Source organism: Magnolia sinica, chromosome 6 (assembly GCF_029962835.1).
Source record: "Magnolia sinica isolate HGM2019 chromosome 6, MsV1, whole genome shotgun sequence".
Lineage (NCBI taxonomy): Eukaryota > Viridiplantae > Streptophyta > Magnoliopsida > Magnoliales > Magnoliaceae > Magnolia > Magnolia sinica.
The window spans coordinates 22,302,130-22,328,318 of record NC_080578.1 but is presented as its reverse complement, the minus strand read 5'-3'; the positions used below and the strand labels follow the sequence as shown (position 1 = coordinate 22,328,318).

The window sequence follows — 26,189 nt, the reverse complement described above, 5'->3', positions numbered from 1 at the left end:
GTGTATAAAAGCCAATGACCCCTTAAATTCCAGCCAGTCCTGAGCTTGGAGCAGTCGGAACAGTACCCAATCCGGCATACGAGTATCAAACACGATTCCATCTCCAACCGTAACATACGAGCCAATCAAATAAATCCATCCATGTCACGGCATAGAGGTTGATAAAGGCAAAGTGCAGCACCCAATTCACATCCATCCATCGTACGTGTACCACTAATGTGGTACAAATGATTGATGCTTGGCATTTTCTCTATCATACCGATGACTACGTGCATGTCAGTTCAATTCGTCCACACCGTCGGCCACATCATGGATGATACGTGGAGCCAGATCTTATTGGCAGGTCAATCTTTTATATATATATAATATTTTAGTAGTCCAATAAAAAACCAACCAAACGCAGATATTTTTAGCTGAGGTGGACTTAGATATCGTTTGCACTGCCTAGTGTACATAAAATATTGATTTTGTTTTACTTATTATTTTGTTTCAAAATTTTCCACGAATGTAAGACAACAAAGGAAAGACTAAAATAAAATATTTCTTACATTTATATTAACTAATTCTATGTGCATCTCCACCTAACCGGCAATGAAAGGAAATTAACTTGATGGTCACGTGGGCTCCAGTGATTGATCACAATTTCCAAAGAATATCTTAGCCTTTTGAAATCGTTCTGTGAAAAACGTTGAGACTCTGTACAGTGTAATTTTAATTATAGATCTCTATTTATATTTATCATGGATTTTTTTATATAAAGAACTTATTTGCTTGAGTATCATGTGTGATGTGTCATGTGTTGGGATTGTGGCTGTAGAATCACACAGATCTAGATTTAAGATAGCAATACAATGTCACTAAACATATATACAAGAGAACACACAGATTTAACGTAAAAAATTCTTGTGGAAAAAAAATCACTGTACAAAGTGACAGAATTCCACTATGAAAGCATCAATTACAAAGAGAGAGGACTTACCTAATTCGAACAACCTCGAATCTCACCCTTGCTATACCCTTTGATAACCCTAGAACCCTTTAGAATATCTTTAGGAAGCCTTAAAATAATTTAGAATAGCTCTAGACGCCCCTATTTATAGTTTAGGAAACTTCACTTTCGCACTCTTGTAAAAATTGCATCAGATTTTCACAATCCACAAAAGATCCGAACTCGAATCTGCGTAACTTCGACTAGTCGAGCCGAGGCCTCGACTGGTCGAGGGACCCCCTCAACTGGTCAAGCAGCCCGGACACCAAAAAACCCAAGTCACTGGACTTTGAGTCGAACAACCCTCGACTAGTCGAGTGACCCACTCAACCGATCGAGCCAGGCTCTCGACTAGTCAAGCAACGCAGATTTAAGGCATCTGTCAACATCATGTTCTACCAGAGTATCAAAAAGAGTTGGTGCAACACTTGCATGGTACGATTATCCACATGCACGCATGCAGAACCTATACATGTTGCATACAAGTAGCTCAATCTGTACAATTGCAACGGTGGGCCCAAATGCAGATGGGGCGCGCATAGTAAAAAAGTTGCCCTGAAAGGACAGTTCTAGTATCTGATTGGTTTATGACAAATGGATGGTTCAAGTGAATATTGTCAAATGTCTGTTGATCTAAGTTTAGGATGATCAAATCAGTCTGGTATTGGGCCTATGTCCCATCGAAAGTTGTATAGACGATCTAGACGGTTCAATTTGAAATGCGTTCAGCCATGTATACAATTTTAAGATGGTCCCACACAATCTGAGAGAGTTCTCAAATAAAAGTGCAGTTTTATTTGGTTATCATATCACGCACTAACGCGTTTCAATCGTGACTCGCACTCGAGTAGAAAATATGATTAGATTTCAATGCTCATCTATACATTTTCACCATCATGGTTGCCGAGGAACTACGCGGGGCTTGAGCCGTACGTATGTACATTACCATTCAAGCTTTCAGGTGATATGAGTGGGGGCCATCCTCTAACTGTCCAATGGTCATTTGAAATGCCAACTATTCTACGGATATGATCTTACAATAGGGACAAATTTCGTTTTGTGGGCCATTCAGGATGAGGGCCATCATACCAACGGTTTGGATCATTGGATCAGAACTGCAATATGTACAAACCCAACCCAAATTTACTGTATAAATTAACGTGGGAGTGTTAGGAATTAGTTTAAAATTTCATAGAAATTCAATCTTCCAAACTATGGGTCCCAGTTTAAACGCATCATGATTGGAGACATTTATTTAATAGTTAAAATGAAAAAATAAAAATAAAAATAAAAAATCCAACCGTTGCTTTGAACAAAACAGAAGCAAGTGTCCATAAATCAGAGAATAGGATTTTCCAACCAATCTTATTTTGGACGGTCACCTAAAGACCTTGGTGCCATAATTTATTCAGCTTAGTTGGAGTTAACGCATGCGATGTGTAAAATTTTCAAGTGACTTAGTATCAAGAGTCACACACTGCCAGAGTATAAAATAACTCGCCTTCTCAATTACCCCTTTTGACCTTTTCATAAGAGAAATTTCCAACTCTAAATCCCCACCTTTTACCCACCGTCTTTTCCAAACGCTCCCAAACTATACTTTCTCGATCTAAACTATTCTGTACGGACACACTATTTACAAACGAAAAAATATTCTTGCTTCTGTAGATCTGTTGCTACGGATTATAATCGTAGCAACTTGTAACGTTGCCATTAGGAATCACAAGCCTTTGCAAAGCGTACTCCATAGAGCTACACTACCAATGGCTACGTTATAATTCGTAGCCATAAGTCTAAAGTAGGTCCGACCCTCCTACATGCAAGGGTATTTTCATATGAAAATACTGTGTCCGTATATAATGGTTTAGTTTGGGAAAAGTAAAGTTTAGAAGTATTTGGAAAAGACGGTGGGTAAAAGGTGAGCGTCACAGTCGGAAATTTCTCTCTTTATTATAACCATGAAAATTAAAACTATTAATGTGAGAAGGTTAAGTGCCAATTCCACCTGCATTACATGTGGAAACGTCAAACGACTGTGAGATCAGAACCGTTGATTCGGGATCTTAACTGCGTAGATACTGCATCTAGAAAATAAGAGATCGAATGGGCTACTCTTGTATGTAGAATTTGAATTTTTGGTCAATATCTCGTCTGTTCGTTTATTTTGTATAAATGTGGCCAACCCAATGATCAGATGGCCTTTTTTTCGAGATATGGCTAGCTCCACCCAAACGGGATCCCTTGGCCATGGCTGTAATCTCAAACACATGAACTCATTTCCACGTGTGAGGCAACTCAGGCAAGCGCATGGATCATTCCTCATGTTTGAAAGGGAGAATTATATAAAATGCATTATGATTAGAGAGACAAAAGATGAGTAATAAGGAAGATGAAATAGTTAATGTCTTGATGGTGGCCAACAATCCAACAGCTACACTTTTACCTACTAATTGGAATGATGATAAGCATTTCAAAACTTAGCTGTTATTGGAGTTGTGCCACTTAAAAACAATATAAATCTTATCTATTGATAGCATGGATGATATTTAGTGATAGTCATGATATTGACCAAAGATTATGCTAATAATGGGTCTTAGATAAATATGTGATAATGCCATATTTAATATATGGAATATCGCATTCCTCTAGTTGTTCTTGAAAATTTGAGACTAAGTACAATAGTTATTGCTGAGTGAGAATTGTAGGTCATGGATTTCAATACTCTATTATATCATAACCACCTAATCAGTTGTAGGGCAAACCTAAGGTTATTACTTTGTATATGTGGTCATCTTGTTTGAATGAACCATTATTGTATTTTAAAATATTTCTTAAAATAAAGTATTTCGCATTTGAAAATTTTCCCTCAATTTTCCTTTTGAAAGCTGTTTTGTTTTTTAGGGTTTGTTTGTATTCATGGAAAAGGTAGGAAAGGAAATTGTATTTTTGGAGAAACTTTATTTTCTACGAAGGGTCCTTACTCTTTTCAACATCGGGTCAAGGGTTTGAGTACCCAAAGGTGGTGAAATTCTGCTACAGCATGAGTGGGTGGGGTGTGTATGTGTGCGTGCGTTAAAAAAATAAAAAAAATAAAAAACTTTATTTCTACGAAAGTATGGGAAAGGATTATTATTTCGCCTAATTGTTTATCACCAACATTTTCCAAAAAAATTAAGGTCTTTTATTTAAATTATTTGTTTGGCAATAAAATTTTCTTAAGAAATTCTTTTAATTGCAATTCATGTGCCTTTCTATTTTACATTTGAAGCTTAAGTTAATCCAAAACTCAGGAAGGTCACCATGTAATGGATGATCACATAAGCCTAACTCCGAAAAAATACACTTATAGAGTGGTAATCTTTTGAGCAACATCTCGAAACCATTGGACATATGCATGATTAAGAGACTAAGTTTTTTAAAAAAGTACAATCCTATGGATAGATCTCATCAAAACTACCATGAGGGGCTTCACACATTTTTAAGAAATCCAAGGCATTAATGGGGTACATTGTGATCATGGAAAAAAATTATATTCCCTTATTGATCCGACAGTGGATCACACTGGTGTAAGAAAAGATGGATGGTTGTAATCGTGGATTGAAAAAACAAAATAAAAAAATAAAAAAATAAAAAAATAAAAAAATCAGTTGTAGATCACACCATTTGAGAAAGATGGATGGTTACAAAAAGGGTCCAATGATCTAACTTGAACACATTTGTAACTCACATAGTTTCTTGTGGTGTGGCCCACTTGAGTTGTGGATTGGGCTGATTTTTTGTCCTGGGATGTAACATTGAAGAATGATCATGTTGGATGGAGTGGATTGGACATAGAGAGCATGTTGGGGCCATGTGAAACTCAGTTTAAGAGAGTTATCCCGCCCCTTAATTTTAGGAAAATTCTGAAAGAGTTATTTCAGTCAGGATATGGTAGCCTCCAATAGGAAGGATATTGGTGGGTGCAAAAGATCCATGGGTCCCACCATGATTTATGTTTTTTATCCATACCATCCATCGATTTTGCCAGCTTGTTTTAGTAGATGAGCAAAAAACTGAGGCATATCAAAATCTATGGTGGACCTCACCACAGGAAACAATGGTGTTTGAATGCCCCTACTAAAGAGTTTCTAGGGCCCACTGCAATGTTTAGTTGCCATCCAACTTAGTTATTAATTAGGTCACACGGACCCATCTAAAGAGGAAAAACAAATATCAGCATGATCCAAGACTTTTGTAGCCTCCATTTTTTTATTATTTTTTTAACGGTGGGCATTCAATCATCAATGTTTTCTCTAGTTTGGTGTACCTAAGATTTATATCTACCTCATTTTTGGACTCATGCCCTAAAATTAGTTGGAAAACTAGATGGATGAGGTGGATAAAACACATAAATCATGATGGGCTCACAGAGATTTTCCAGCACCTACTCGCACCAAATTAGTATTGGAGGGGAGAGTGGACGGTCCTTACTGTGGGGACCAACTTGATGTATGTATTCTACATCCACACCATTCATCAATTTTTTCATATCATTTTAGGGCATGAGCTTAAAATGAAGAATATCCAAATTTCAGATAGACCATACTAAAGGAAATAATGATGATTGATCACCCCACCATTAAAAACTTCCTAGGGCCCACTATATTGTTTCCGTAATGTTTATTTGCAATACAATCTATTGATATGGTCACATAAACATGGATGAAAGCTAAAAACAAATATCAGCTTGATCCAAATTTTTTGTGAACCATTAATAGTTAATCGCCATCATTTCCTATCGTATGGTCCACCTAAGAATTGGATTTTTCTTCATTTTTTGTCATGCCCTCAAATAATCTGGCAAAACGGACGGACGATGTGGATATAAAATACATACATCAAGGTGAGCCGCATGATAAGGGCCGCAACATCTTGTGTGAGGTCAAATATGCACTTAATCCGCTCTCACCGAAAGGGTCACTACCGAATCTAAGTTGAAAAAAGTGTGGTAAAAGAAACTTTCCTTTCTGAAAGATCTGGTTGAGAAAACAAAATACCAATTTTGTAAGAAAATAGGTTGTGTGGGAAATTGAATTTCCTATCATTTTCTATAGTTTTGGTGTTTACAAATGGTGGAAAAATGGTTTTTTGAGAAACCCTATTTCCTTTCCCACCATTTTGGTGAATCCAAACAAGCCCGTGTTTTTCTTCTTCCCACATAAATAATGATATAAGGACAAAAAAAAAAACATCAAGTTTATAATAAGGGACTTTGGCATGGGGTTTAAGCCCTATCTCAGGGGCATGTTCAAGCTATGTCATTAGCCCGAACCTATGCCATTGACCACGCACGCGTGCGTTGAGTTATGCCAAGCTGTGGACGTGCATGTGCACCGCGCCATGCCGATCAGGTCTAGGTCTATGTGTGAACTAATATTACACTTGCCCGTTTTAAATCACTTACAAATCAAGTTTTCTCTTTGCCTTTCAAACTCTGTCTCTAAATTTCTGCAACTGAGTTAACTCACTTCGGGTCTAAGTTCCACGTGCTGGTTCGAGCCCATGTAAAACGAGTGCACCATTGGGACCAGGTTATAGTCATTGTATCCTGGAAGCTAACTGTCCATGATTCCTATTGCACTTGGGATGCGGTCCAAGGAGGGCAAATTTGCTTTCAAGCCGAGTGACTCAGTCATACCTCAACTCAAACCAAGAAGTCATCTTTTCTTTTCTTTATTTTTTTATTTTTTCAAATATTATCTACTGTTTTTAACACATATTTCCAAACACTAATGATGAGTTAGGATGAAATTTCTTTACCATTGGACATAGCAGTGGGTCCATGGACCTTTACCCTGCATAGGAGTATGGGCTTGCCAAGGATATAGGCTCCTAATTCAAACCCGTTAGGCACTTGTATTGATGAATCGCAGTGTTTGCATTTAATCTAATTGCGCCAAATTTGATGGCTAGTAAGCTGATATGTGGCGGCATCATTATACGGAATATCAAGATGAGATCCCCATGGTTGATGCGATCAGCGGGAGGAGCTTTAAAGTACAAGGAACGTTGCCGCTACAAAACACGTGTCATCATGCCCGAGTAACGGTTGCTGCATGACACGTGTCAACACAAGATAGTTAATAAGCTCCATAATGGCCTAGAAAAAAAGTCATTGCCATTATCTTAGTTGGTGATGATGTTTTTCATTACACACAGTAGAAAACGAATGGCTACACACATGTAAAGTGATAAGCAGAGAGCTCTGATATGCACGATTAGCTAAGGCTATGATCAACAATGGCATATGGCACGACTTGATTAGTCAAATGTATCCATAAGCAAGGTGATAACATAAAATTATGAAGGATTATCTCAAGATATAAATACGATCAACTGAGCTTACTTAACAACCGATTGGAAGAAAATCTCATAAACTAGTCTTGAGTTAGAAATGTAATCGGCCATATCTGTTCACTAGCCACTCAATCAAAACAAGATCTTAAAGGTTGATTCCAATATTTCTTCAATAAACTACCTTACACATTTATAAATTCGGTAGAAAATGAAGAGCTCGAGGCTCACACTACTCCAATACAACACAACATTATTCTTTTCAATGCAACGCTATATATTCTTCATTCGTTATGTATAATTATCATTACAATTATTGTTATTCTTTAATCTAACTCCTCTATTGCTAAGCTAGCTCAATACTGTAAAACTAGCTCAAATTGAGTAGGTTATAATAAGATGGTGATGCATCTTATATCCGCAATCATGTCGTTGTCGTAGAAAGATCTCTAGGTCTTGAATAGATGACCAATAAGGTTATCTTATCATGTGCCTAAAGATTCATCTCAACCATCTCACTATGGGGTTTGACCAACTTATGAATATATTATTGTTTAACTATAGTTTTCTTACTACAGAGCCCAATCAAGCGATGGATAGGTGGTTGTCCCATGACAACCTTACCCATGGAGTCAGGATCTAAGCATCAAATAAATAGATATTCCTACGATTGTCTCACCATAAAGTGAGGACCTGAAGCAACGAGTAAATTGTCACCCTCCCAACCTTCCCACTATAATGTGGTTGTATCAAACAATCGATTATTTAAACAATGACCGACTTGCCCACGAAGCTCAGCTATGTCGAGTAACGAACAAACTATCATTTCTCGATGACTGTCTCATTACAAAACCTATCCATACGATAAATAAATCATTTTTAAAAAAACACCACCCGCCATTAGCCATATAGTGACAAAACCCACTCCTATGCTACAAACAAACAATTGTCGTGATGATCATCTGACCATAAAGCTAGTTATGTAACAAATAGACATTTACCCTTTCCACTAACCACGATTGTCTCACATAATGAAGCTTACTCTATGCAAATGGATTGTTATCCTTGATAACCGTCTAATCACGAAGCCAGTTGAGCAGGCGATCCAACTTCCGACTACCATCTTACGAACATATTATCGTTCGTTATTATTTTTTTTCCTTTTTATTATTTTGTTTTCTAGCCGATAATAGATAAAACTCATTTATTTAATTGATATGCTTTGGCCTCATTTTATTCTTTTTAATTATATTATTCTATTATTAAATGGTGTAAAGTAAATCACATACTTAAATGAAAATAAAGTCTTTGCTTTAAACCCAAAAGACTCATTAAAAGATAAATTCTTACATTCATCAATCACTTGATTATGCATAATTGGTGGGTAAGTAATTAAGACAAACTTCACAGATTTGGTCCTAAGTCGACTATTTCGGTGCTTAAGGTCACAAGTTGTTTGGTTTGAGTTGGAGCTACTATTGGCTCTAGCACGCCCGACACACACACACACATACATAACACATGTGAACAAAATTCAAAACCAGCATGAATTCAAGTCTTTGCACCAGGAGGCTCATCATGCTTTAAGCACAATCAATTGAGGATAAAATAAAATTGATTAATCCTAATACTTGAGGACATGTAAAGAATTAGGGTCTTGATTACATATGCTCCAACTTGCTTTACAAGGTCATTATCTGGCCAACAAAAGTGGGTGTTGTTCGGTACATTCATTAAGGTCCTTTGAAACTCACATTGGCCAACAGATGGATTCATTAGTTTCATATAAACTTATGATTTAGATCTTGGGAATTGGATCATTAGCAAGTGATATTTTTCATTAGGCCCAGTATTCAAAAGGTTTAATTAATGTTTTTAACTGTCATACTTATTTTAATCATTTAAAATAGTTTTGATCACACTTAATGATGATATAATGGTTAAAAACTAGAGGTTCACCTTGATTCGCATGGGCATTGGGTTTATGCTGGATGGCTATGATAGTGGAGGAATTGGATTAGATATGTGTGAATGGGATCATGCATGATATAACCTTGATCATGCATGATATAATGGTTAAAAACTTAGGTGAGACACACCAAAAGTCCAATGTACAATTACGCTTAAAACCTATCATATATCCACTTACATACCAATTGTTGTGGTGTACCTAAATTTTAAAATACCTTAATTTTGGTGTGTTTCTTTATCTTGGTTGGTCAGACCATATGATTGGGTTGAATAACCTAAACACGACATACTAGATGCAACATTCCCATTGGTGCAGCCTACTTGGGTTATGAATCAATTTGGATTTTAGGATTTAAACCTTACATTGAAGAGGTTATCTAATTAGATGGGTTAGATGCCACTCACACATAGTTGTGGGCCTACTCAACTCAAACCTATGATAATCATCTAGATTAAAAATATGAAGTATCATCTAATGGTTAGGACTTAGGACTATATATTGCATAATACATTTGGGTTTTCTACCTTTGGGGCCTGTAGTCCAATGAGATTTAAATAATGGGTCTCTCAGACCAAAATCTATCAAACTTAAAAGATATAGCTAAAGAATATTTGCCTTCTAATTAAAGCAGTACAATAGAAACTATCGTTGTATTTTTCTCTCAAATCACTTTTTTGCTGTTCTTGAAAGGCTAAGGGTTTTAACACGTGCAAGATTTTTGGTACATAATGAACTACATAATGGTCCCATCTCAATAGTTTGGATCACTTAATAATGACTCCACTTAAGCCTCGATGATACAATTCAATATCTCAGCCTCTAACAGTATATTATACCTCTTAAACTAAGATGAACTATGGTGTTCAACTCATCAGGAAAAAAAAAACCCATAGTTTATTGCCCTACATGATTCTATATATGTGGGGTCTTATTTTAGTGATCTTAGCTATTGATTCGATAAAAAAAACACGATTGATTTAATTTCACTACAATAATCTTCAAATCAAAATAAAAAAATACTAACCTTAGATCAATACCTAACAAAAAATAGTTAAATGATATGGTATATATTCAAATGAGGATAGTTATTCCAACATGAGATATTTTCTAGATGTTCACTACGGGAAACATATCTCCACTTTCAACATGAGTGAACTACGACTCATATGGACTTAATGTTGGTCCCAATTTGAAGGTCATGGCTCCAAAATTAAGTTGATAATATCATCTTAGCCATTGGACTAGTGTTCGTTTAGGATAGTCAATAAAAATCAAATTGGTTATATCAAGCGACTAAATAAATTTTCATAATTTAGTGATATGAAGAATGTGTTAATCAATTTCAATGAAGTCGGATGAGAGGATGGACCAAATGTATGTGGGTGTAAATGTGTCAGGTATGAGACTACTTTATCAACCCAACTTAAACTTGATCAATGAGATCCTTAGGCTAATGTTAAACCTACCTTAAGTTAAAAAGTTAAATTGATATTTTGAGTTTTGGAGAAAATTATATTAAGAACCTCCTTTTGAGAATGTATTAATGACAATAAATCTCTACTTTAAACACCAATAAAGTTCTCTCTCTCTATTTCTGCCTATCTTGGATTCTTAATATAATCATTATACTTATTTTCTACCATTTCCAACTACAAAAATTAAGGTGACCTTATGAGATGAAGTTAAGATTTACAAGCAAAACAAATATCTTGCTTAAAATGCAATCCCTTGAAAACCATTCATTATTAGTACCTTGAAAAATAATTATTATATATATTTTACAATAGTTATCACCTATTAAATAGGCTTTTAACGCCTATCAAGTGAAATAATTACTACCGCTTTCTCTCTCTCTTTTTACCATTTGGTTTTTATAGTTGACAAAGGCCTAAACCATGAGACAAATTTTTTAGGTTTGGGCATAACTCTTTTTTTTTTTCCTTGGACCTGATCACAAATCCAACCCAAAATTTAATCGGTGAGAACCGAGACCAAAAGTTTAACTCAATTATTAAATATGTTATAGTAAGGATTCCCTCGACTGAACTCATATCAACTTATTTGCTCCTTTAGCCAAAAGGTAAGAGAAAAACTTTAATTTTGATGACAGTGTGATCGATGATACCTAGACATTGAGAAATTATACCCATTGCATTTAAACAATTTAAATTGAGCTTGGTAAAGGGAGTTATATGTGATAACTTTAAAAATTTTAGAGAATTCTTTAATATTTTTTTCTATATATTACATTACCTTAAATAAGATTTATATAAAGGAGCTTGAGAACAACATATCTAAGGTTTCAAGATTTGTTGAGTTTGTTGCGAGCAACACAGTTACTTATAAAAATAGGCGTGAGGTAGTCAGTAAAGACGAAAATGGATTTTGGATATCTCAATTATGGGCTTGGGAATTTTAAGGGATGATAAAGATTCAAGATTTTGAGTTGTCGATGATAGTTAGAGGTTGTCGGTTGATGATTTGGGGCTCCCAACGATGGTTGCAAGAGACAACTACATTCCATTGTCATCACAGGGAATTCGATGATGATGGTAATGAAGAAGGTGATGGGAGGAGTGTCTTAGATGGGATATGAAATAGATTTATCAGTTGGGGTGTGTGTACCTATAATCGCGATCAAATGGAGTTTTGGAATGGGTTGGACAGTAATGGGTCCGCTAGGATGGAGTTGACAATGTTGTCATAAAGATCTAAAGATGGTGATCTGCAAAAGATAACAACAACTATGATAACCGCGATGACAATAAGGACCGACGACGTGTGAAGAATTGAAGGCCAAAGAATCGACTCAATAATCCGTGGTCCAGATTTATTATTTTGATACCATAATAACATATGAAAATTTAAAGACTTTTCTTCTATTTTTCCTGTATATTTCATTATCCCAGATAGAGTTTATATATAAATACATAATTTATATATGAAAAAAAAAGTAAAAGATTACATCTATCAATATATGGAAGGAAATAAATTGTAATATCAATTTATGGTTATTCATATATGGATATAAATTGAAAAAATATCTACCTATGACTATCAATATGATATCTAAACAGTGTATGATGCTTTATACACACACCTAAAAAATTTACACTTGGCACGTATTAACATAAATTAATTTGACTAAATTGTGGTAACATACGTTGTCGAATCACCACTTTTCTCTAAAAGCTCAAGCCCTCAAAGGATGGTGTATCAATATACATCAATGGACTTAATACTTTAACACTCCCTCGCATGTGCGGGGTAGCATTTTGTACTAGAACATATTGTGTAAGGGTGGAGGGACACACAACTCACACCATAAATGGCCTCTCATGAGAAAATGTATTCTAGTGACATATTTGCTACTTTTAATATTCAAACATATGACCTTCCGCTCTAATACTATGTCAAACAACCACTTACTCTAAAAGCTCAAGCGGCTAGAAGTGGTTGTTTAACATGCGCTGTTAAGTGACAAACCCAAAATCATATTAGTCGAACAATTCTAGTCTTTTATTCGTGCACACTTGTTGTTGAAATATTGTTATAGAAAAATACGCACACACAATTGATGCAAGCAAAGCGAAGCTTGAAAATAAAAGAGTCCAATAAAAATTTCAATGGTCAAAGCAAAAATAAGAGACAACATACACAAATATTTATGTAGTTCAACAATATGCCTACATCCAGGGTAGCAACATGGATTTTCTTCTTCACTAAAATAATAGAAATTAAAAATAAAAAGCTTACTCTCTCCCACATTTTTTCTATATAAGAACTCTTTCACCAAGAAATAACATATAAGAAAACATTCACTCTCTATACATTCTCATCATATAGATAACACAATAAGAAAAAATACATACAAAAAATGTAGAAGAAGTAGACTTTACCATATGTATATACATATGTACGTGGCATGAGTCAGTGTTGAAAAACCAAAATATAAAGTAATATTTTCTAATAGGAAACATCTTATACCTTAAGATAGTGAAATGTCTATTCTCACAATATTCTCTCACTTGAAGAGCAACTTCTCCAATAGTGAGAAAAATACTCTCAATAATAACTACACAAATGTCATTAATCACTAAGTAATAAAACACTTAAGAGAAGTCGTGAACCAAAAAACTTTTCATTTTCAATAGGCTTCGTCAAAATATTTGCTACATTGTTGTCAATATGATCTTATAAAATTAGATCTATTTATCTTCCACTACATTACGAATAAAGTGATACCAAACATTGATGTGTTTAGTTCGAGCATAAAATATCATATTATTGGCTAAGTGTAATGCATTATAACTATTACAGTATATAACCGCCACTTCTTGCTTGATTTTCAATTATTCTAACAACATCTTCAACTAAATATCTTCCTTATATGTTTGTATAGTTGTCATATATATACTCTGTTTCTATACCGAAACTTTATTAAAAATAACATCTTGGCTAAGCACAAACTTATGGGTAATATGGTCCAATAATCTATACTAAATTTGTTTTATCCACATAGCCAAGAAAAATACAATTATGGACTTTGCATATAGTTCAGTCATCTACTCTTTGAAAATCTACACACGTGTCACAACTAAAAGTATAAAGAAATAAATAATTAAAAAGTTTTTTTAAACAATACATCTTTAGGGATCTTACAATTAGTACACTTATAGGAGAATAATTTTCATTATTTTAACATTTTTTATTAAAAAAATTACTTAATCTATAAACACTATCCACATGATGCCCCGGCCCCTCCATACTACCTATGGAATAGAGTGGGTGAGGGGGGTTCGTATGCTCACTACTATTTTAGATGTAGTATCGATATGTGTATGATTTCTTTGACTTGGTTTTGTTTTCTTAGTTGTGCAATACCGTTCCAAGGTGACCAAAATAGTATGTTTAAATACTTAGATTCGCTGCTAGCCGATTAAGCTTAATATTTGTTCACGACCTGCTAGAGTCTGTGGGCTTGCCTTGGGTTGGAGAATCTTAAAATTTTTCTAACCAAATGACTCATGTGGATGGCCTGCAACTGAGGATGTCTGGATAAGAGTCTCAGTTATGAGAGAGGAAGGGATTAAGCACCATCTCTCACCCGCACTATGTGTGGTCTCTACTTTAAAGACTATATGACTTTCAAGGGAATATGATACTTATAAATATGGTATTCTTCTAACCATGCTTCACATAATCCTACGAGAGATCCGGACATGTAGAAAACGAAACAAAAGGAGAGTCTTAGCTTTGCTATGTAGAGTGAAGTGACACCAGGTAGGTGAGCAGAATAAATAAAGTAGCAAATAGAAACAAATATAATTGACAAGAATAAAATAGTAACAGTAACTGTAAGGGAATGCATAGAATGGACTACATTCTAAACTTAAGTGAAATGTGAGAAAGAAAAAAGGAAGTAAAACACCATTTTTGAGTTAAAAAAATAGATAGTCAGGCATCCTAAATCCTGACCCTACTCTTGAGTTGACTGGCTTGTTTTGGCAGATAGACTTTCTGTAGTTGACTTTTAGGGGGGGAGGGAATCTGGGTTCTCCTAAGTGAAAGGGTATTCTCCTGAAGGGTTGGCTTAGGCATATTGGGGATCCTACTCCATTTCTTTCATAATCTCTATCTCCCTCTTCTGTCCCTGTCTGTCTCCCTAAACAGAAGGCTGAAGCTGTATTTATAAGAGAAAACTATTGTCAGTGGTTGGACACTTGGAACAAAATTTTCATGAAGGATTTATTAGACGGCATCTCAATCTTCGGTTAGTGTAAAGGGTGTCAGGTGTTTGTTGCCCAATGGTTGGCCGACAACGCACTTCCCTTAGTTTTGATTCAACGATTGTGTCTGTCTTCCTTTTCATTGGACTTGTTATGACTTTTATAACATTAACAAGTGGGGATCAGGGGATCTAATCCACTTACTCTCATCGAAATGAAATTTTGTAATCTGAATATCTTTGTTTGATGGGCTTTCAGTAGTCTTTTTGATAACTAGGTGCAAATTTATCGGAATGTATCAGGGTAACGAGTCTTAGATATAGTCAACTAAGTGCTCCTGTTGCAGGATTAAGAGTTGGAAATCTTTAAATTGGGTTTGGTAACTCTGTTGGAGACAAGTCAGGGGTTTTATATATGAATTTGCTTGGGTGTCCAACGGTGATCAAGGAGGCTATATGCAGTTTTATCAAGGGTTTGCCAGTTGGTTCAAAAGTAGTGTCTAGGTGATCTAGGTGAAGTGTGTACACAATTTTATTTGAACTTATCATGCTCCTATCATGATCTATAAGTATATGGTTCATACATTTAGTTACTTCATATTGTTATGGAGTATCAGGGAACGTGTAGTACATCTTACTGTCATCTTTATTGCCAAATTTTTGAATTCTTCAGGTGTGCACTATATTGGGAAGTGTCATGAAAAATCAATGTAATTGTTGCTCATTGATATATTACTATGGATTGATTATTCATTGGCCTAGTTAGCTTATATGGAACATGCTTATTATTTTGGGTTTGTTATCATTAAGCACATTGAAATTGGACAATCAACTTGTGGTTAGGGAGAGATATGATCCATGTATTTCAATGCTTGGACATAAGCATATAGGTACTTGGACATACTTGTGACATTCATATTGGTCATCTTACGTGAAAGGGCTGACTTGGCGTCAGGATGGACAATCTCCACTATCGGGGCCTGACTCGTTGTCGATGCCCATTCACCTTACTCGAGGAGCATGTGAGTACATCATAGATAGTTCTCTTAAGTAGGACCTTTGATCGTTTACATTAGTAGAATTGCTTACAAGTACTAGTCAGGGAGGGCCATCATACCCAGGTTAGAGAATACTTGTTATTTCACTAGCTCCGTTAAATCCCTTAATTTAAGAATGTATGGATGGATTGATCCCAATTAATACTTCTTTGGCTCATTTTACAAGGCTACCTAGAAACCACTAAAAGTGGATGTGGTTAAGAGGTTTCATTAGGGTCGTCAAAGTTCACAAGATCCAACATGAGATTCACTTGGTTCACCTAGACATAAGTGTGCAAGATTATCTTACGGTTTGAACCGTCTATCAAATGTTTTAAAGGTTGGTCAATACTTCTATGGTTTTAATAGGTTAATTATGAGTTTTCAACCGTTAACTTTAAGTTTTAACTATCAATGTGTTTTAAAACTTAGTTAATGAACATACAAAGACTAAGATTTGATAAATCAGTCCTTGAGACAACATGTGATTACCTAAGATGGTGACCACTGAGTGAAGGGATTTGAACCGTTGGAGTGGATGGATGAGGAAGGTAAACACGTTTCCTTCACAATAGGATATACGGAAGCCTGTAGGGTATTGGAGCGCCATATTGGTTGCACCTTTTGAAATTTTAATCCTCCCTATATTGAGATAGAGAGATATAGATTTGTGATATCTAAACCTCCCGTGGACATCTGCACCATAAAGAGAGCTAGAGATAAAGAGTGGAGAAGAGATGAAGACGTGGAACCCCACCTCCCGTCATCACCCACACATGTGCACACCCTTGGCTAGTCGTGTGGTTAATTCATCGAATGACTTTAGTTTGATCTTAACCCTTACCAAAGATTAAGACATAGGTTTTCACTCTTTTACACCTAAAATAATTTGGGAAGAGTCTTCCTCAGTCGGGAGTTCGGTAATGAGTTTGTCTAGTGATCATTTCCCACATATGTATGTTTATGAGATGAGAGATGGCATAATCACGATTCACGACTATGATCCATAGAATAAATTAAATCTATTTTTGAACTTTAATTTTCATTGAATTTTACTAAAAAAAACCCAACACTCTCCTCTGTTGTCAGTTCTTAGACACTTATTTTCATTCATTTTTTAAATTTTCAATCAATGCTTTAAACTTAATAAAACAAGTAAAAGCATCACTCTTCCTTTTAAGCATATAAATTCATACTTTTTAGATAAATTATTAATTAAAAATAAAATACTTCGAATCTCCTAAGGATTTGAAAGGAGCCTTTCAAGTATCAAAATGAATTAGAATTAGAACATTCATACTTACAGTAGTAAAAGACAGAAATGAGTTTTATGAAAATTTTTAAATAAATAATTTATATAAAAACTAAACTTCATAAATTTTAAACAAATAAATAAATTACAATCAAGAAGTATCTTTAATCATTACTTACTTATGTGGCCCCACCGCATGTACCAGATTATAGATAGTTTGTTATAACATTGGTAACAATAATATCACTAATCATAATATTTTCGACCAACCAATATAAATCGCCTATCAACTCTCCTTTCACAATTATCATCGTCACTTTTACAATTTTCAATAGACTCTTTTACCAAAAAAATTATAGTTATTTTAATTAATTTTTCTTAATAATAAAAGACTATTTTGCAGGTCTGGTACATGTTGCATACTCAAAGTTGTACATGTAATAACATTAAATATAGTAATTCCAATATTTTCACCCCCCTATCATCATCCATATAAACCGTGTCGTCATCACATAGTTGATATGCTTAAAAATAATATTTGTGTGGTGTCATATCGAATAAAATGCATGAATTTAAGATCCAATTATGGTTCAGGTTCTCTTATAGAACTAAAGATGACAACACTTCTCCATTTTCAGATAAATCACCATTCTCTACTGAGTTCTCTAAAAATCCTTTGAATCAAATACTTACTCATGTGAATCAGTATTAGAATTTTTCTTAATTTATTTTCTTAAGTTTGTAACTTTTATATAAGTAACCATTCTTTCTTTAATTCCAACACTTTCATGTTATATACATTTTAAACTTGAATCATGTATGATCTCTTTCCGTGATATTTTTCTTAATAGATCTCCCTATATTGTCATGACACCACTAGAAGAACCCTTATGTATTTTTTCGTAGAACTCTTCGGTAAGTAAAGTATACATGACCAATTCTATATCAAGATCTATACCATCATTGAAATTTATAATCAAACTATTCTACAAACTTGGTATCGAGCAAAGCAAAAGAGCAACATTGTCTTCATTGTCGATATTCACACTGACTACTGCCAATCAACTAATTAGGGTATTAAATCCATTTAACTATTCTTGCAAAGATAACAATTCATCTTCACATGTACAACTGTTTCCTAAAAAATGTCTTATTTGACATATGCTTCTCTTTATATAGGTTTCACAATTTGTTTCGCTAACCTTTAGCAACGGTTTAATCAAACATAATATTTCATCTCTATAGGCTTCTTTTCTTATTCTTCTTCTTCTTTTTTCTATCACAATTGCATAATCTTCCTTCCCAAATACCATGTTCATCTTTAGTTTTTACAATGCATAATTAAATGTATCGAACTTTGACACCTCGAATATAGTAGAACTTAATTCAACCATTTAAAACACAATTATAACATAAATACAAACAACAATCTTATATTAAAAATAGATTTTTAATCTTTAGCTTTAACACTAATTATTATGGAAAAATACCTGTACACAATCAATATAGGCACCAAAAAAAGAAAAAGAATCAAATAAAAACTAAATAGCCAAAGCAAAAAACAAAAAACAAGAAACACAAATTTACATGGTCTGGCAATATGCCTGCATCAACAGGCAACAAAACGGATCTTTCTTCTTGGATAAAATAAAAGAATTTCAAAATATTGGGCTTGCTTCTCTCTTACTCTTCTTATACATGTTTCCCTTACATAAATAACACCGCAAGATAACATATACCAAAACCTAGAGAAATTAAGCTTAATCATATGTAAGGATGTATGTAAATAGATAGTTAGCATTGAGAAGCTAAAATGTCTAGTATTGTTTTGATAGAGATACCATCCTACCTCGACAGTAAGATCATGCGAGGACTAAAGCCCAGTGGAAAAAGCCAAAAATAAATTGTCCATTGAGTAGGGCCACCATGGTTACATTTCTTATCCATACTGTCCATCTTTTTTTTTTCTTATTATTTTATGACACGAAGCATATCCAAAGTTCTAGTGGACCGCATGACAAGAAATTGTGGGCATAATGACACCTACCAGTGGCTCACATAATTGTTTATTTGTCATCCAAATTTTTCACAATGTCACGCAGACATGGATGAAGAGGAAACACAAATATCAGCTTGATTCAAAATTTATTTGATCCCTAAGAAGTTTTTAACGATAGGTATTCAATTTACACTCTTTCCCTATGATGTGGTCTACTTGAGTTTTGGATATGTTTCAATTTTAGGCTTGGGCTCGAAAATTAGCTGCTAAAATGGATGGACGGCATGGATAAAACTTATACATCACAGTGGACCCCACAGAGTTTACTCAGTAGACAATCCTCGTTGAAGAAAACATGAAACGTATTAGTACCAAAAACTTACTAGGAAAATTCATGCCTCAGGACAGCCGCCTCCACAATAGTACCATATTATAATTTTCGTTTTACCCATTTATTAAATGTCCACGAATCAAGAAGGAATTTTGGTTCATCATACATTCTAAATTTGGACCCATATTTTAATAATTTAATTTGGTTTATTTGCATACTTCAAGTAAAATTTTAAGTAATTTCGGAGTGGCTGCATATACCATGAATTTGAAGGTTGCCCTTCTTTGAAAATCTCATGTTGTCATCAGTTGGTGGACACTTCTTGAACGATTGAAATGAAAACCATCCAATGCTCTACTTTAATAAGTGTCTACGAATAACTGGTTAAGAGTGTTCAACGGATGTGATACTACGATCGTGATTTAGTTACAGTCCGCTCCACCATTTGGCCGGGTGAATTCCTGCGTACGAAGTATCATACGCTGAAAGAGTATCAAAGAACTCTCCGTACAAATCGATGGGATAACTAGGACTATCCTGGGCCTGGCCTGGGGTTGGTTTGGCCCATATTTTGAGCCATTGGGCCTGGGCCTATTCAAAATTTTGATTTTGTGGCCCATTAACAGCCTTAGGGACAATTTTGAACTTAGGTATTGGTGGAAATTAATTTTCAACCACAGCCGTCCAAGAGGTGGTCCATTCAATTACTTACCAAAGTGTGATTGGGTGGTGACCCCACCACCGTAGATGTGTATAGTGACCTAATGTGGAGGGATTTAATTGGGTCATGTAATATTATCAGAAATGGCCCCGGTCAATCAAATATGGACGCAGATTAATCCCCTGCATAGTAAGATTTTATCAGTCCACGTGCTGCTGTTAGAGGGATGTAAATTTAAGTTATGATGACATGGCGAGATGTGATTGGTGGGGCTGTATCCTTTAAGAGATGCACCACTCAACCTAAAACCTTTTAAAAGGCCCGCGTCTATCATATCGTCGCACCAATCACATCTCACCACATCACCATCTAATGCTAAAGGTGGTGCATGCTGGACCAGCTAATGGACTCAACTTTAGCACTAGCGGTGTGGTGAGACCCTGACCGTGGGGCCCACTTAAATTTATTCATTTACAAATTATCACAGGTATCAATTGACTCAGTGATTGGATCATTAGAGTTATATTATCATTAGCCTAAAGCCATAATTACCAGGAGTATATATATTAATGACGAAAAATGCATTTTTTACTTTGCTATACTACTAATATTTGCATTTGTATTTGCAGCCTTGATGAATCTAAATCACATCATTTTCTCATTTTGACTTTATGGAGGTCCAGACCTTATGTATGGTTCCTCACAATACCTAATTGTGGGTACCAAAGATCATTTTGGTAGCGAAGGAATCTAGCAAATTGGTGTTCCAATATCTTCTTGTCATTTTTACTCCACTCACTCTCTTTTATTTTTGTCTTTTTATTAAAAAGAAGAGAGATGAGGTACCTAAAATAAATATTTGTTTCTAAGGAACCTTCTACCAAGAGATTGACCATTGTATGTCCATGCCGTTCATCCGTTCCTCTAGCTTATTTTTTAGCATGAAGCAGGTATAAGTTTCAAGTGGATCCACTACAAGAAAACTTGGTCAGTGATGGTTAAAAACATTTTGAGGGTTATAGAAGTTCTGTATCAAGCTGATATTTGTGTTTCAACTTTATCCATGTCGTATAACATTATCAACAGGTTGGATGGAAAATAAACATTAGTGGACCCCGGTAAGTTTTTAATAGTGTCATTCAATAATCATTGTTTCCTGTAGTGTCGTCCACTTTAGACTTTTATCAGCTTCATTTTTGGGACCATGCCTTAAAATAAACTGGAACAACGGATGGACGGCGTGGATTTATAATGCATAGATCCAAGTTGTCACCAGGGTCAGGTCCACATGGCTGGCTCCGGGTCCCACCTAAGTCGCATCACTACCTAACAAGCATCCCGGTCAAAGATGACGTCGAAAAAGGACGTGTTTGGTCGAGTAGCCCTTTGTCTCATGTGGGGCCCACTTAAATCTCCCCATGTCAGCCATTTATGGTGTACAGTAGTCCTGAGACCCACCAAACAGGAATTTGGTAGGTATACCTGCCCATACAACTTTGAAATAAATGACGTTAGCTGACCAAACAACTCTAAAAGAAGCATAGATTTTCAAAGGAGGAGGGATCCGGTGAATTGAAAATTCAGGCATTTTATGGCATGAGTATAAAAACGAGGCAAATAAGTCCTAGGTGATCCACACCATAAAAACAGTGATAATTGATTATCCACCACTAAAATCTTCCTAAGGTCTATCTGACCTGATGAGAAGGTCACATAGACCTGGATGAAGGGAAAACACGAACATCAGCTTGATCCAGAAGTTTTGTAATCCACAAAAAGTTTTTAATGGTGGGTGCTCAATCACTGCTAGTTAATGTGATATGGTCCACTTGAGATTTGGATCTACTTTATTTTTTTAGGTTATTTTTTATGATAATATGGCAAAATAAATGAACAAAAGAAATATCCAACACATAGATCAAAGTGGGCCCATGTTCATGACCTCAATAAAGCTTATCGTTCCGCCTAACCTGATGGGGAGGAAGAAACCTTCCAACCTTAATGTTTATACACCATCCAAACCGTTTATAAGGTCATTAGTATCAAACTTATTTGGTCATATGATTGTTTTAATGGTAGTGGTCATTCAATCCTCACTATTTCCTCTCATATGGCCCAGTGGAGTTTTGGATCTTATTCTTGTTTGGTATCATGCCTTAAAATGAGCTGGCAAAATAAATGGATAAGATGAATTTCTCACGAACATCAAGGAAGAGCTACCTAGCTTTTGAATGCATGAACTTTGTGTAAAATGCTATAGGAATCTAGGCCGTGGAAATTTTGGAATATTATGGTTAGTATCAGAGAATGATAATAAGATTAACTAAGTATGAGGGAATGAACTATCATAAGCTTTACGCAACTAAGATAAGATCATGAATTAAATATATATAATTGAATTTTCAAAGGAACTAAGAAGTTGAGGAATTAAAAACCTATATCTAGGTTCTTCATAAAAAATTAAGTTAAATATGAAATCTAGAAACTATAAATCTTAATACCTATAGAAAAAATTCACGCAGCATTGGTGAGAAATCCACTTGGCTATGTCATATGGGCTGCAGAGTCACCATTGAACGTGTTCTCCATGACTCTCTTCCTAATAGCAGCCAATTGTCCGATCAAGCCTCCAACGTCGAGCCACCACGGACGTTTGCGGTGGTATGGTCACCACGCAATCCTCATTTAGTTGGCACCATTTACCAAGTGGCACTCGACGCACACCGGATCCTAAAAGGTGTTCCGTTTCGTTCCCGCTCAAATCTCAACGAAACGGTCGCCGGTTACAAGATACGACACAGGGAAGAAACACACAGAAGTTCGGTGTATGCGCTGATGTTCGAGGACTATGAACAAATTACGCTCATGCACTTCGCATATGTCTGCTACGGCAGTTTTCCAACCCAACGACATTAAATCTGCTAACAAAATCCATACCTCTGTTAATTCAAATTCCAAAAATGTCACTTCTATCTTTTCCTCTAATCGTCTCTTAAACCATCTTTCAAAATCCGGTCAGATCGATGATGCGCGCCAATTGTTCGATGAAATGCCACATCGAGATGCATTCAGCTGTAACACCATGATTGCTGCTTATGCCAGCTCCGGTCGACTGACCGAGGCCCATCAACTGTTCAACGAGATCCCAAACCGTATTTCCATATCTTGGTCTTCTCTCATTTCTGGGTATTCCCGTTATGGGCGTGGTTCCAAGGCAGTCAAGTTATTCTGGCAAATGCAGTCCGAGGGGCTAAGACCCGATCAATACACGCTCGGCAGCATCTTGCGAGCCTGCTCGAGTGTGTCTGAACTCCGAAGAGGCGAGCAGGTCCATGCCCATATCGTGAAAACAATGTTCGACTCCAATGTGTATGTTGTTACAGGTCTCATCGACATGTATGGGAAATGCAAGCAGATTTCAGAAGCTAGGTTTCTGTTTGATAGAATGCCCGACAGAAAGAATCATGTCTTGTGGACAGCGATGATCACGGGTTACTCTCAGAATGGCGATGGCCATAGGGCGATCGAGTGCTTCCAGGCAATGCATACAGAAGCTGTCATGTCGAATCAGTTCACATTTCCAAGCGTTTTGACGGCTTGTGCCATGGTTCGCGCACTTGAATTTGGAATGCAGGTGCACAGTTGTATAGTTCGTAGTGGGTTTGGTCCCAACGTGTTTGTTGAAAGCGCATTGATCGATATGTACGCGAAATGCGGGGATTTGAACAGTGCAAGGAAGGTTCTGGAGGGTATGGAGGCTCAAGATGTGGTTTCTTGGAACTGTTTGATAGTTGGGTGTGTGAGGCAGGGCTTTGAAGAAGAAGCTCTGTCCTTGTTTAAGAATATGCATGTGAGGAGTGTGAAGGTCGATGATTTTACATACCCGTCTGTTCTCAACTCATTAGCTTCTTTTATGGACGTCGAAAATGGGAAATCCATTCATGGGTCAATAATCAAATCCGGTTTTGAGGCTTCTAAACATGTGGGCAATGCTCTCATTGATATGTATGCGAAGTGTGGGAGCTTGGAATATGCGCTCGGTGCATTTGACAAGATGCCTGAGCGGGATGTCATATCTTGGACTGCACTGATCACGGGTTATGGACAGCATGGGTTCCATGAAAATGCACTCAAGCTGTTCAGCCAGATGAGAATTGAACGTATCGAATCGGATGCGTTTGTCATTGCCAGTGTTTTGAGTGCATGTGCTGGATTAACATTATTGGAATTCGGACGACAAGTTCATGCGATTTTTGTTAGATCTGGATTCAGGTCATCTCCATCTATAGATAATTCTCTAGTGACAATGTATGCAAAATGCGGGTGCATTGAGGATGCTCATCAGGTCTTTGACTTGATGATGATTCGGGACGTTGTTTCTTGGACAGCATTGCTTGTGGGTTATGCTCAGAATGGAAGGGGAAAGGAGTCCATACATCTCTATGATAGAATGCTTGAGAGCAGAACGAAACCTGATTATGTTACATTCATTGGCTTGTTATTTGCGTGTAGCCATGCTGGTCTTGTGGAGGATGGCCGTCGCTATTTTGAATCCATGCATAAAGTCCATGGTATAAGTCCAGGATCTGAGCATTATGCCTGTATGATCGATCTTCTCGGGCGGGCTGGGAAGATGGATGAGGCTGAGGGGCTACTAAACCGAATGACTGTCGAACCAGATGCAACTGTATGGAAAGCATTGCTTGCTGCATGTAGAGTGCATGGAAACATGGAATTAGGAGAAAGGGCAGCATGGAACCTTTTCGAATTGGAACCCAGAAATGCAGTGCCATACATTCTTCTGTCCAATATCTACTCTGCGGCACAAAGATGGGACAAAGCAGCCAAAATTCGGAGGTTGATGAAGGCAAAAGGAGTAAGTAAAGAGCCAGGGTGCAGTTGGATGGAGGTGAACAGTACAGTGCACGCATTTATGGTTGAAGATAGAAGCCACCCACGGACAGCTGAAATCTACTCTAAGGTCGATGAGATTATGATCTTGATCAAGGAGGCCGGCTACATGCCAGACACTAATTTTGCACTTCATGATGTTGACGAAGAGGGTAAGGAGATTGGTCTTGCTTATCACAGTGAGAAGTTGGCTGTTGCGTTTGGGCTTCTTAGTGTGCCTCTCGAGGCGCCAATTCGGATAGTTAAGAATCTTCGAGTATGCGGCGATTGTCACACTGCTCTAAAACTCATCTCCAAAGTTTTTGAGCGGCGTATTGTCATGAGGGATGCAAATTGCTTCCATCACTTCAGTGAGGGGAGGTGTTCTTGTAGGGATTATTGGTAGAAAATCTGCATTTCCGAGTTCCCTTGATATTGGATGTGGACATTTCCTGGAGCTGTTTTGGTAGTTGAAGGCACTGCTGTAAGCTGTAATTGGTCCACCACTTGCCAAGCCTAAGGTACTTGATGGATCAAAACTATCACCCTTCTTTTTGCCAAGACTTATTAGGTGGGCCCCACCGTGTATGTGCCACGCATTGAAAACAAGGCCTCCTTGGTCATCAGGCATCCTTTATCCATACAAAGAAATGGATGGCTGGAAAAGAAAACAGAGCAAAAGTCCCCGTTAACAGATGATTAGACCATCCTGATTTTGAAGCAGTGAAACAACTCATCGACCTGGATCTGGCAGGATTAGGATTTGATATCCAAATTTTGGGAGCTCCCTTTTGCAGGGAACCTCCTATGTTCTATAGCTTATGAAGGTACTAATAGTGGAAAGCCATGTTTTAATGTCGACCGCAACCTACTCACGCATTGAAGAGGATAGTGCAGCTTGTAAAATGGTATTGACCTTATCACCTGTATGTGTACTTTGTTAATGTATGCTTCCATGACAAGGGAGGCTGACATTAACACAATCAGATCCATTGAGA

At 36.4% G+C, this 26,189-nt stretch overlaps 1 protein-coding gene across 1 annotated transcript; it reads left to right on the top strand.

Annotated features, from left to right (window-relative positions):
* Positions 1–22,991: 22,991 nt before the first annotated feature.
* LOC131248524 (pentatricopeptide repeat-containing protein At2g03880, mitochondrial) lies at positions 22,992–26,075 on the top strand. Its single transcript, XM_058248834.1, has one exon. The coding sequence runs from the start codon at positions 23,150–23,152 to the stop codon at positions 25,595–25,597; it is 2,448 nt and encodes an 815-aa protein (XP_058104817.1). The 5' UTR covers positions 22,992–23,149; the 3' UTR covers positions 25,598–26,075.
* The last annotated feature ends 114 nt before the right edge of the window (positions 26,076–26,189 follow it).

Excerpts from the sequence above, each read along its gene's own strand:
- LOC131248524 (XM_058248834.1), top strand. The coding sequence starts at position 23,150 with ATGAACAAATTACGCTCATGCACTTCGCATATGTCTGCTACGGCAGTT.